Below are 14,483 nucleotides of genomic sequence, written 5' to 3'. Positions count from 1 at the left end.
GGATCCCTAAACAAAAGCATTCTTAATGCGTCTTTCATGGAGGAGATGCGTACGATCACTCAGCGTCTTTACAGTGACGCGGACAAGGTTAAATTGACTAGTCCTTAGCGAGAAGGCTGGGTTTAAGAATTCAAATCTCTGTACCGGTTTAAATGAACTGGGATTTCGGTTCAACAACAAAACCATTATTGGGAAAAAAAATACATTTGCCACATGCAACAGTCTTGAAATAACCAGGAAGTTGGACAATATAAACAGTGAATCTCTGAAGCACTGTTGTGGACGGTCGTGAGACTAACAGAGAATTGACGCAAAGCAAGGGGAGCGATTACTGGCCCATCCTGTGTTTCATTCATCAGGTTGAAATACTATTATAGATTTCAACTGGTACAGGAGCTTGCACTGCAAGGGGCAGTGCGAGTAGCATCACACTATTCATGATAATAATCCTGGTGTTTTATAGGAGCACCACTATAACAGGGATCCAGTTTCAGATCACTTGGTAGCCAAAGCTGTTTTTCCCTGTAATTATTACCCCCAATCCGGTACTCCATTTATCAGCCTGTGGGCTTGCAGGATGGGTGAAGGTCTGAGTCAAACTAGAAACAAAAGAGGTGAGTAAATTAAGGTTATGAATTCATCTTAACCACTGTCATTGCTCTGGACAACCTTCCACACCAATGCTGTTTAGCCGGCCTGAGGCATTGCAGTAGGAGACCTGCCTTATTCAAATTAGTTTTGTTCCTGCCACCAATAGGAGCAGTCTGCACAGAGACACCAGCAACCCCAGACAAATTTCGGCCTGGGTATACCCTCACTCACTTAGGAAGGAAAACTATAACCAAAAGAAGTGATGCGTGGAAGGTTATGAATTAATCTGCGCAACCTTCCACACCCTTGTTTTTTAGCCTGTCTGTGCCATTGCAGATGGGGTCCAGCCTTATGCAAATCAGTCTTGGTCATGCCATGAATAGCATCATCCTGTTCCCAAGGTGAGATTGATGCGCTTAAGCTATAACCTCAGTTGATTTACAATATTTCATCCATTGTTCCCATTTGGAAACCTCGTTAAAAGCTGATGGGCGGGGAGTTGTATTTTACTTTGCGTTTATTAAGCGCTTTACGCCAAAGCGCTATACAGTTATCACTTCACAGTACATTTAAAATCAGTACAATTTCATGGAATCAAGAGTGAAGAAGATGGTTTTTGAGAGCAAAATGAAACATTGAGCAAGAAGACAAAGAACAAAGAGTAAGAGTAAGGGCGTTCCAAAGTAAAGGAGCAAGTAAAGAGAAAGAGCAAAAACGAGACTGAGCCCAAGGAGGACAAGGAACAGTTAAAAGAAAGAGACTGAGAACGAAGAGATCGCAAAGGGAGATAAACAGATACCAGAGATGAAAGATAAGAGGGAGCAAGACCATGAAGAGATTTAAAAAGCATCCAGAGAAAGTGAAACTTAAGACGAGAGTGAAAAGACAACCTGTGTTCAGAGCTGGGCCATGTGCAATGTATCTTTCTTCATGGTACATGCTTTTTATTCACACAATTACATGGCTAATAAAAGTACAAATACAAAGTGCAACAGTTTTCCTGCTTTTGCAAAGTAACCCAGAAGAAAGCCACAGATGTTAGCAAAAGACATCCAAGAAGGAGGCAGCAGGAAAAAAAAGCTTCTCCCGCTCAGGTCAGATCCGCTTCCTGCCCTCTTTGGCCTTTGAGCCCAATGCAACATGGCTTCCAGGCCCAGGAGAAAGACATCATGGCAGGCCCCTACTGGATCTTATTGAAAGAGTCTTGATTTTTACCTAGTGTTTGAGGTTCTTGAAAAATAGATGTATTCCATACTGCCGGCAAAAGCCTTATTGCTCTTCATGCACTGAGACTGGTTTTATTTTTAACTTAAGTTCTGTATGGATTTTGATCATCAATGGCAAATGCACATCCAGGGAAGAGATCCTACAGTCAGTATTGAAGCATCCAGCACATACAAAATCCTAACATTTGAATGTAATGCGGACTACATCTGACTTGGGCATTTCCAAGTCTCCTCTACGCGGGCAAGGCTCAGTGCTTTAAGACCTCTATGGTAGTGCTGTCCGCAGTGTAAAAGAATAATAACCGAACAGTCACGCCCCCTTACGGCATCTCCACGATAGATAGTACAGGGGTGCAGTGAATAATGTACACATTGTTTATATGTTAAGCTATTTAGCATCTGTATAGCACACACTTACCACCGGTTTAGCCTCATCCTGCTACTAAGTAGCACTTAATATTGTTCTGCATGTGTTTCTAAGCACTCCTAATTTTGGCAGATAAAGAAACTGAGGCACAGGGAGATGAGAGTTGTTCAGCATCACACAACTGGATGAAGGAGGGACTCAACATCCGTTTTCACAAATAACTGCTAAGCGACATCTCCCAATCATGAAAGATCCTCTTCAGCTCTCCGCGACTGTGCATCCGCCGTGACACTTCCGCAGAGTTATAAACGCGTTAAGCTCCAATGTGGGCCAGGGACTTCCAAGAACTCAATCGGAAAACTTTGACCAACAGATATTAACAGCTAGACCAGCTCAGATGGCAGGCCAATCAATTGGTGGACGTGTCAGGAGCTACATCCTGCCTCTGCACTGCCTGATGTGTCACTGGTGATGGAAGAGGGGGGCGGGGTCTGCTCTGGCACGACCACCACCACCGCCCCTTCGCCTAGTGAAGTAGTAAACATTTCAGCATTGCGAACGGCTTGAGTGGCTCTGGTCCGCTTGAGGGTCTTTTGCACACTGTGTACTTTCTTAGTGATGTCAGTTACTTTCATTTGGAAGGCGCGGCGCACAACGCGCAGCATCATGCCGTAGCGCTGTGGGTCGAAACGGGGCTTGGCCTTGATCGCCGAGCGAGCCTTCTGACCGGTGACCGAGCAGGCCAGGATCTCGTCATCCGAGAAGAGGAGCTTCATGCTATTCTTTACGGCCTCAAAGCCATCCTTGGAGTTCAACACAGTCTGATTCAGCATGTTTTCGATGGTCCCGCTGTATACATCCTCACCTTGGCAGACCATGAGTGCTGCGTGTTGTCTCTGTAACTGCTTGCGGAGCCTCTCATTTTCAGCCTTGAGGCTGTTGAATTCTTCCACCCGCACATAATCCCTTAGGATCACCATCAGATCCGTGTATGTCACATAGTGGTCGGAGCAGCTGAAAGCAAGAAAACAAGAATTAGAAGATCTTCAGTATTTTCATTCAGAGAAATCACAGCTGCCTAATGGCCCCATTCAGCATGCAACACCAGTTCTGCCATCTTGTCTACAAACGGCGAGTTCAGGAGCATATTAATAATGGCAAGGTAGGTCCCACAAAATTAAGAGCCAAAAGGCCAAACAGGCAGAGGAGTCGCCTACCTCAACATACCTTATATTGTGTACCCTTACTTACTTCCGATTTGTTAATTAGGCAGAGATTTGTAATTGATGCTGCCAAAATCCACACCAGGAAACTGCTATCCCAACTTACAGAGAAGGCGGGGCACCCTGACATGATGAGCAAGTGTTGTGCAAGACATGCAGGAGATCTGGGTTGCAGCCATCTGTCAACCAAGCCGAGTGGGTTGGGTCTGACGCCTGGAGCTGTGTCAACAGCCCTGTTGCATGGAGCAGTCATCTACTGGTACATCTGTGATTGCTAGAGGCCAGCCACATCTGCATGGAGCAGTCATCTAATGGTACATCTGCGCTTGCTAGAGGCCAGACATCTGCATGGAGCAGTCATCTAATGGTACATCTGCGCTTGCTAGAGGCCAGACATCTGCATGGAGCAGTCATCTGCTAGTACATCTGCGATTGCTATAGGCCAGCCACATCTGCATGGAGCAGTCATCTACTGGTACATCTGTGATTGCTAGAGGCCAGCCACATCTGTACGGAACAGTCATCTACTGGTACATCTGCGATTGCTAGCATCTACTGGTACATCTGCGATTGCTAGAGGCAAGCCACATCTGCATGGAGCAGTCATCTACTGGTACATCTGCACTTGCTAGAGGCGAGCCACATCTGCATGGAGCAGTCATCTACTAGTACATCTGCGATTGCTAGAGGTCAGCCACATCTGTACGGAGCAGCCAACTACTGGTACATCTGCGATTGCTAGCATCTACTGGAACATCTGCGATTGCTAGAGGCCAGCCACATCTGTACGGAGCAGTCATCTACTGCTACATCTGCATGGAGCAGTCATCTACTGGTACATCTGCGACTGCTAGAGGCAAGCCGAATCTGCATGGAGCAGTCATCTACTGGTACATCTGCGCTTGCTAGAGGCCAGCCACATCTGCATGGAGCAGTCATCTACTGGTACATCTGCGATTGCTAGAGGCCAGCCACATCTGCATGGGGCAGTCATCGAATAGTACATCTGCGATTGCTAGAGGCCAGCCACATCTGTACGGAGCAGCCAACTACTGGTACATCTGCGATTGCTAGCATCTACTGGAACATCTGCGATTGCTAGAGGCCAGCCACATCTGTACGGAGCAGTCATCTACTGGTACATCTGCATGGAGCAGTCATCTACTGGTACATCTGCGACTGCTAGAGGCAAGCCGCATCTGCATGGAGCAGTCATCTACTGGTACATCAGCGCTTGCTAGAGGCCAGCCACATCTGCATGGAGCAATCATCTACTGGTACATCTGCGCTTGCTAGAGGCCAGCCACATCTGTATGGAGCAGTCATCTACTGGTACATCTGCGATTGCTAGAGGCCAGCCACATCTGCATGGGGCAGTCATCTAATAGTACATCTGCGATTGCTAGAGGCCAGCCACATCTGTACGGAGCAGCCAACTACTGGTACATCTGCGATTGCTAGCATCTACTGGAACATCTGCGATTGCTAGAGGCCAGCCACATCTGTACGGAGCAGTCATCTACTGGTACATCTGCATGGAGCAGTCATCTACTGGTACATCTGCGACTGCTAGAGGCAAGCCGCATCTGCATGGAGCAGTCATCTACTGGTACATCTGTGCTTGCTAGAGGCCAGCCACATCTGCATGGAGCAGTCATCTACTGGTACATCTACGATTGCTAGAGGCCTGCCACACCTGCATGGAGCAGTCATCTACTGGTACATCTGCGATTGCTAGAGGCCAGCCACATCTGCATGGATCAGTCATCTACTGGTACATCTGAGACCGCTAGAGGCCAGCCACATCTGCATGGAGCAGCCATCTACTGGTACATCTGCGATTGCTAGAGGCCAGCCACATCTGCATGGAGCAGTCATCTACTGGTACATCTGCGATTGCTAGAGGCCAGCCAAATCTGTATGGAGCAGTCATTTACTGGTACATCTGTGATTGCTAGCATCTACTGGTACATCTGCGATTGCTAGAGGCCAGCCACATCTATACGGAGCAGTCATCTACTGGTACATCTGCGATTGCTAGAGGCCAAGCCGCATCTGCATGGAGCAGTCATCTACTGGTACATCTGCGCTTGCTAGAGGCCAGCCACATCTGCATGGAGCAGTCATCTACTGGCACATCTGCGATTGCTAGAGGCCAGCCACAATATGACATTCTTCCCCCTGGAAACAAGGAATTACTATGCGATTGTTCCCTCTTCAATGAGGACTGGCAGAGAATGTGAATAGTGGTCTACCCAAGTAGGCCCATCTGAGATGCCTTCCCCGCCCAAGCCCTCCCAGACAGGTGGGCAGGCAATGCAATTGCAGAGTGACCTCAGAAAATGTGGTCTGGGTCAATGACTTACAATGTCTGTTGAAGGTGCTTAGTATGGATTTCCGCCATTGGAAAGAATTAGGAGGACTGCATACTATCTATTGACCAGAAGTAAACCTATGATCAAGTACGTTAGAAACTAAGAATCTTTTTTTTTCTTTTTTTAAAAGGCTGTCTTTCGGGTTTGTGATTTAATCCTGATTAACTCATAATTGACCAATAGATGTTTGTTGAATTCATACCACATAGAAAGGTTTTGTATTGGTTTACAGTTTAGGAATCCCACACAATCTAGATCATAGTGGAACTTGGAGTCAAAGTGCCCAGAAAATACAGAGTAAGGTATTACAAAACTAACCATTGAACGCTGGGACGGGAAGATCACGGTCCTAAGACAAAATGAACGTGAGAGAAGGACATACATTCCACTGTCGGACGAAGCTCAAACGCCCCAACGAACACTGGAGGAGAATTGCTGGCAACCTTGTAAACCAAGGACGAGAAGTTGGCACCACCGGACAAGTTATACCATTAACATTAAATTACTTTCTACAAGTGCGTCAGAGGTATTAAACATATGGAGGCATTGATTTTTAATCCCGCCATGTTGGCCTGGTTGGAGCAGCACTGGTTTCATGGCATCGGAGGGAGGATGGAATCCACCAGTGTCTGTTGAGACGGCGTATGGCTGCCTCTCCCAGCATCTTGCCTGGAAATACATCAGCTTGTGAAATGCTTAAGGGCTGCCCCTAGACCCCAACAGTGCAAATGAGAGTTACTCCAATTAAAACAAACAAAATACTGAGTGCCTACATACTACTAATTATGCCAGGTCTTCTTTTCTTTTACTTTAATTGTTAGGGAACTCACTGTATTCGCAGACATGTTACATCGTGTTGCAGTGTGTTTTAATTTGTCTATGTCCTTTGTACACTGCTATGGTGCAGAGCCCACACTTAATAAAACCTTTTAGTGAAATAACGTAAATTATATATGTTGACAAAGGCTCTCGACGTGATAGGATAGTGCTGTCGTTCCCATTACGCATACTCCAGGAACTCAATGACTGTGCATTGCTGTCCAGCGTAGGACAGGTAGAAATGCTGCTGTCAGGAGAGTGGTAGCAACCATTAGGAAGATACAGCCATGCCAGGATGCACCGTCTTTTGGACGGTTATAGCAAAGATTAGTGGTTGCAACGCCTGTGATGAAGTGGGTAAGGGCAACACTATAGAATTAGGAATATACAGGTATGCAATGATGTAACGTCTATTGGACGGCTACAGCAAAGATTAGTGGTTGCAACACCTGTGATGAAGTGGGTAAGGGCAACACTGTACCATTAGGAATATACAGGCATGTCATGATGCAAGGTCTATTGGATGGTTACAGCGAAGATTAGTGGTTGCAACACCTTTGTTGAAGTGGGTAAGGGCAACACTGTTCGCTCTGATTTCAGAGTCTTGGTGATGCCCCTTCCAGCCAACCTGTTGCTAGGCGGCTTCCGTAGTCACTCTTTGAGGACTGCAGGCTGCAAGTGGTTTCCTGCATTCTACATCCAACCAGGAGCACTTGGACTGCCAAAGTTAGAGATCCATCTCCAGATCGTTAACTCAACAACCGGAGCTCTCAAATTCAATCCTCGCGTCACAGTTTTGCTGCCTGGACCGATGATTGAGCTCTGTTACTGCTCATGTTTGCAAGTCCTGGATAAAGGTCATTGATCTTGGTGAAGAGTGATTGGCTTTGCAGTGGGCCCAATCCTTGCTCATATCCTGAATGCTGGATCCAGGTGCAGTGCAGAGCCATAGATCATTTCTGTTGAACTCTGAGAATTGGAGAAAATCTGCAAGAGTGACTGACCAACCCGAGGCAATCTGCATGGAAGGCAAGGTCTCAATGTCGCTGCTGACTGTCCCGGAAGTGTTGCAAGAGCCCACTTCTGTACAGTAACTGTATAAGTCAGATGTATAGGTTTCTCTGGCTGGCGCATGGATTTCCAATCCACCAAATACCCTATTTGAGGGGAGACGATGTGCCTGTCCACCATGTTCTTTCGTCTGTTAGGGGCAGCATGCCAGGTAGTGGGCCGTGCCAGACCAGAGAAAAGAACAAGGCTCGGAGGACATTCAAACGTTAAAATGAAGAGCAATCGTGAAGTAATGCTACCCGTCAATGCTGAAACAGGTCAAAGCACTGTGCTTATCCCAGCTTTAACATTAAGTCCCGCTGGTGTTAGGGAGCCCAATGTTCCGATCCCGGCCTGATGAAGCACCTGCCTTCTAGGTGTCAGAAACAAAGCTCACCGAGTCGGTAGTTGCGCCTCTCCATCCCACCTGCTGCGTGAGATACAGAGGTCATGGAATTTTCTTGAAGTGTGGTTTTTCTTGAGTAGCCACTCATTTGATCATAAAAAGAATGATTCTCACATAACATTGTAAACAATCTAATTTATAAATGAGTAGTCCTGTTTTAATCAGTTTTTCTTAATGCACAAGGCTTGAATTTCTCCCGCATCATGCAGACCATATTAAATGAATAGAGACTTCACAGATACATATGGATGTCTGCTTTGTGCATAGGCTGAGTGGGATGTACTGTATGTAGATCCCAAGTGGAGGTTGGTTCGAGTTCTGGTCTCACCCTCAATAACCTGCTTAATTGACCTGCTCAGAGAATTGCAATTGTAGTTGGCAGCAAGATTAATAGTTTTAGATGCTATTGCCACTGAGGGTATGACTCTAGCGAGGGTCACTAGCACTGTAACATCCATGCTGCACTTGCTGTGGGTACTGGCCGCAGCACCAGAGCTGGCAAACGGAGCGGGCACTGGTCAAAGTGGGCATCTCCACCCTCAATCAGCAGCTTTGGGCTCCAGCTGCGGAGCCAGTCAGAAGGGCTTCAAGCAATGCCATCAGAACTCAGAAGGGTGTCAGCGGCATACCATATACCACTCCTACTCCACACGCTACAGTGATAACAGCCAGACAAATCTTGCCTGTAGGTCAGAGGGCTATTGTTCTTTCTTAGCACTACCTCTCAAGCCTCTTCTTCTGCCTCACCTGAGCAGGTAGGGGCCATCACATCGCCCATCCCTGGTTTTGAAGTCCTTTCTGCACAGCAGTCTGCCCTACCAAGCTGGTACATCACTACCTCCCCATCAGGGTTCAAAGATTTGTTCAGCGGGAGCTTAAGGTGCATCTCCCAGTAAGCAGGTGCTAGCTCTCAGGAACATGGAGCTAGAATATAGAGCGTTGCAAATCTAACTTCCACATGCCAGGCATACTACAACACTTTGCCCATTTTATATGCATGGCCCATTATGGTTTAAATGTCTTGTATATGTGTTCAAAGCTCCTTACACACATTCCTAGGCATCCAATCTGAATGTCACAAACCTATGTTTCTTTACCATCAGTTGGCCTTAAGAGTCACACGTAGCTCCTGGTATGAAGCTCACTAGGCTCTTCCAGACTACAAGCAGGAGCTAGATAGATCCCAGCTCCTGCAATGTTGAACCCTGACCCCCACGGAACCGTTGCTGGGCCACAGTGGCATCCTCTGATCTACTGAATCGGTTTTCTGCTGCCTCTTTGCAGATTAGTTCCCTTACAAATGAAGGTCTCATTAGAAGTCTCTGGTCCGGCCTATTCCTTGTAATAGATTGTTCGGCCCCATGGCTCACTATTTGATGGCAAACTTACTGCGGTTAACAAGACTCCATCTTGAACTGCAGTGTAGGGTTGGCTGGAGTCTGGGTTTTGCATACCTGGAGAACTATACTTCCTAGTCCTCCTTGATTAATCTTCCCCTGTCTGGTATTGTTGAACCCATTCGTGTGTCCCCTTTTTCCTGTCCTCTTCAGGAAGCAGCTGCTTCCTGCAGGTTTACCTCAGGGGAGATATCGCCTTCATTATTCCCCAGGGAGGTTCCCCTAGAGGGGGCAAGTGTTAGTGCAGATCTCCAGACGTCTTAAACATGAAATCTCTGTCCTGCTGTCCAGTTGCTATCTGTCTTCCTCCTCCAAATAGTCCACTGGACCCACTGCAAAACTTCCAATTAGAAGTTCTTAAAATGCCATACCAAACAGCAGGGTTCAAGTCAGATTTGCCCACCGCCGAGAATTTAGTAAAACCTAGTGAGGTTTTGAGGACAATGGTTGGAGCCTTGCAAAGCATGCCACAAACAGAATCACCCCCATTTTCCCTGATAGGTCATTTGTGTAGTAGGACCTATAGAGGTTTGCAAGCGGAACGTGCAGCTGCTCCGGAACCCCACTGTTAACATTATTATTCATCAGAGTGTGAGCAGAGGTCTTAGGGAGAGGTTGAAAAGGTCCAGGAACCAATTTGCTTCATTCATGCTGGAGCTAGCAGATCAACGTGCAGGCCATGCATAGGAGCCTGGAGAGGACTCTAGGGCAGAGTCTGGAACCTATGGCTTTCGAGATGATTTGAAATATGGCTCCCATGATTCCTCACCATTGGCTATGCTGGCTAGGGCGGATGGGAGATGCAGTCCGAAACATCTGTAAATGGATTCAAACCACTGCTCTGGAGAGCAACAGGGGAAAGTATAAACACATTTCCCCAATCAAGGTTCAGGTTGCTCTTTGCAGCTTGCAGAAAGTGGGTATTTGGCCTCATCTCTCGTAAACAAGTTTTCGGTGCTCCACACATGTGACAGAGGTTGTGCAGCTGGCGCAAACTACTTTCAATTCATGGGGCCTTGTTGAGATCATCGGACGAGGCTCATTAACACTAGTAGCTGTGCTGACAGAGTATTGATAAGCAGCCTTGGGATCACTGTCCTCTATTGTAGGCACTCCCAAGGAGGATGCCTCAATCTGCGAGAGCATCTTGGACATTGGCCTCGTCCTGCCCTATTTCCTGATGTTATACATGGGTGTTGTGTTTTCGGTCTGCAATGTTACCGGTTGACCCTTCATGACTGGAAGGAAATAATTTAGGACCAGTCGGCCATCGCCTAGTTCAGGGACACGTATTGTAGGGGGTACTTTATTTTTCTCTTATGAACAATGAGCCTTTCCTGCAAGGTCTCTGAGATGTGCACGCCAACCAGTCATCAAGACATCTCCCCTGGTAAGGAACAGGGATCCCTGGATGTGGATGTTCATCTTTGCCCACATCGGGAGGGCACACCTGGGTTCAGCGAGATGGGGTTTTCACATTGACCAAGACCAAAATCAAAAAGTGATGGATGGAAGCTTTTGAACTAATGATGACCACTGGCACTGCTGTGGGCCAGCCTGTATGCCATTGTTTTCTGGCACGTTTGAGCCATAACACGGGGACCAGACATACACCAATTAGTAGTGAACTGTTATCAATGGAAGCAGTCCAATATAAACTCTAGACTGCGTCCTCCCAGAAAGGAGGGAAGTGAGGAGGGGGGGTGGAGCAAGCAACAGCAGACATTTGACAGCCAGATCAGTGTGGTGCAGCTTGCTCCCCGTTTGGTGTAAAAAATCACAGGACAAAAGTGACCCAATCTCAGTCAATATTAGAATAATTGCTCTTTTATAATACCAGAGATTGGTTTCTAAGAGCTTCGAGATCGGGATTCGAACCTGTGTTGGGCTGTGTCGTCTTGCTACCAAGACAAACGCATTGCCCCTGAGCTATGCCCTCTCACCAACAAAGAACGATACACATGTTTTTTCACCCTTGGCTGCTTAGAGCAATTGCCATTAGTTATGTTTAACTTCGACACATGGCTCCAGGAAAGATTTTGAAGTACAAGTTTTTCCTTCTGGATTTTGGAAATTCTGCTGGATCCATGCTGGGTTTTTAGGATACCCCTCATTAATATTCATGAGATAAATTTGAATACAACAATTCTAAATGTATGCAGATTTTTCCTAATGAATATTGAGGGACACCCTGATAACCAGTCAGGATTCCAGCACTCGAGGCCTTGAGTTGGACAACCCTGTTGTAGACCTCACAAACCACTGCATGCTGAATGTTGCGTGCTGCACGTCAAACGTACAGTGCAGCCTGCATGCAGATTGAGGAGCAGATAGAAGGAGAGGGGCATCAAGCCCAAAAGGTGCTGTTGAGTAGGGGTACGGGGGTCGAAGGTCTTTGGCACCTGGGTAGACGAGCAAGCAGGAACATAAAAAGAGTTCATGTGCGGGCCACTGAAAAATTATCATGGGGTGGGATATCGATGGGAATTGGATAGAGGACTCGGGGGTCATGGAAAGGTGAGAGGGGAACCCCCAACAAAAGAAAGGTACAAGTGTGCGGGATGAAATCAAAAGCCCACATAGAGAGAATGGGAGGCAGTGTTCAATAATAAGATATACAACCTATCCAGAATTGGTACCATAGTGGTGGTCTTGTCTGCAGTAACTGGAGCATTTTTTTTCTTCCTCAAAATCAATTGGCAAGTAGAAGGGAGGGGCTAAGTAATAAGCTTCCCTCCATTATTGTGCCTTTTGATTTAGTTGGGAGCAAGAATCATATGACCATATTAGATGACCAGAAGCCGCTGCCCGCAGCATCACATCCATGCGACAGCGCAGAACCAGAGGCGGTAAAGAATGACTAGATGCAGAGCTCCAGCAAATGTCTATTCTTGCAGTTTAGGGCAGGTGAGGAGGATGGGGAGAGAACAAGGGACACTCAAAATTGTCATCATAATGAATCAAGAGAATAAGAGAAATGGGGTCACACGGATAAATACAACAATTCAAAACATTCAAAGACACAGTAGGGTGAATGGGCAATGAGGGACATGGACAGGTCAAAAGTCAAATTTACATATTTTATTCAATTAATACAAATAACACAGTAAAGATCATTTTATATCATCCACACTATAACATTTTCTAAAATGCATACAAATACATAATATATATCAAAAATATACTAGAAAAAATAATGTATCTATCTAAAAGACTATCTAATCAGGCACTGCTAACTATAGTGTATATAGCCACTGTGTACCTACAGCAGTTAGGCCACAAAAGTCAGTGCAACAAGGTTATCAGAAAAAGTGCTAAGTGCCTTGTCAAAAAAGTGCTAAGTGCCTTGTCAAAAAAAGTGCTAAGTGCCATCATAATGAATGAAGGCATTAAATAAGCGGTGTCGCATAGCAATTTTCAATGGAATTCAGTCACTTTGCTAATCAAATGTACACTTGTGTAGTAAAGATAGCTATTTAAGTTGCCCTCTTCAATGAAATCGCAGATCACCCTGCATTCCTCTATTGCCCACTGTGCTCTCTTCCCCCTCTTTTCTCTGCTCACTTCAAGTCCTATTGGAGAGAAAGTGCAGCAGTAATCATCTCCTCCACTCCAAAGTGCCAAAGACATGTGTGGGAGTGCTAGGCAAGAATTTATTTTTATTTTTCAAATAATTGCAAACCAGAAATAATTGGAATCCTACTTTTATTAAGCTTTCTATATCCTGTCTGGCAAAGACCAGTATGCGTCAACTTTATATTTTTTTTTAAAAAGACATTCATGCATTTACATTCCTCAAATGTAGGTTGTTACATAATGCATAATAAGAGTATTGATACGGTAAAACACTGCATCATCTCCATGCTTTACAGTAAGTTTAGGTTAGTGTATCTAAATGTAACTGTGCCAACTACATTTCATTTTGTTGGGGAAGATGCATCATATTGACGAGGGAACACTTTTGAAAATGTACAAGATCAAATGCTTTTGATGGCAAACCTAGTTCTGTAACCCGTAGGTTGCAGTCATCTTGCAACTGGTGCTCAACCCATGGGCGAACCCATACTCCTTGACATTCTATATTATCACCCAGTTGCTTTAAACCCGGTACCCTGAACTTGAGATGACCACAAATTACAATATTGCATCTAGTTTGGTCAGTTCTCTGCCTGCTACGCAATCCACACTGCTTAGGCTTTCTTTCCTCTTACATAATGAATACATAAAATGAGCTAGATGCTTACGCAAAGTAGTGATCAACAGTTCCATCCAATCTGTACATCTAGGGATCTATTGCAATGCCAAACACTGTAGTCAGCCCTCAGAGCTCGCTTTGCTTTATGATCGTATTTTATATTACCACCTGCAGGAGACAGCTGGCCAAACTGTTTTCAGAGCCTTTTTATCATATCTTTGTATTTGTGTCCATTAATGCAGGTAACCGTTAACATTTTACAGACACTCAGCTGTGGCTCGCAAAGTCTTTTCGCCCACTCACATAGTCGAGTACATTTTATGAAGGGCGAGTAGCATTTGAAAGAGATGTTTGAAACGTTTATGTAACATTTACGTTGTTTGCAATATATGTCCTACAAAAGTTTCACTGTGCATGGCTGGCCTCTGGGTGGCAGCAGTGTGCCAAACAAAGCGGGTTTATAGTGACATGTACCATTGTACACAAATCAAGTGCATTTCTCTTCGGTTGAACAGGGAAACTAAGTTACCCGACCTGCAAGTCTAGCTGAAATTGCAAGGTCTGACTCCTCTAACTAATGTCTTATATAAACTGCTCTATTGTTGCTCATTTCATGTCTTGGGTATAAAGAACTTCTGGTGACATTAACAATATTAGTACAAAATTGATAATCAAATGGATCTATTTGCTAATCAAAAAAATGTTAATTAGCAAACTCTGCAAATCAATTTTTAAAAACTAATTTATGCCTTGTGAATACAGGAAGTGGCAGTCGGAATGGCAGGCCGCTGTTGGGCGACTACCCAATGCCTTTTGTTGGCTCTTGGCCACAGC

At 45.5% G+C, this 14,483-nt stretch overlaps 1 protein-coding gene across 1 annotated transcript in view; it reads right to left on the bottom strand.

Annotated features, from left to right (window-relative positions):
• Window positions 1-1,090: 1,090 nt before the first annotated feature.
• The window catches only part of LOC138566482 (uncharacterized), a 38,826-nt gene continuing 25,433 nt past the window's right edge, over window positions 1,091-14,483 (bottom strand). The window contains exon 3 of the mRNA XM_069643842.1: window positions 1,091-3,198. Within this exon, the coding sequence (XP_069499943.1) occupies window positions 2,610-3,198 (589 nt within the window). The 3' untranslated portion in view covers window positions 1,091-2,609. The remainder of the gene's footprint in view (window positions 3,199-14,483) is intronic.

This window comes from Ambystoma mexicanum, chromosome 1p (assembly GCF_040938575.1).
Source record: "Ambystoma mexicanum isolate Mex_15411 chromosome 1p, UKY_AmexF1_1, whole genome shotgun sequence".
Lineage (NCBI taxonomy): Eukaryota > Metazoa > Chordata > Amphibia > Caudata > Ambystomatidae > Ambystoma > Ambystoma mexicanum.
Note: the sequence above shows the minus strand (reverse complement) of the source record. Positions and strands in the feature narration are given on the sequence as shown.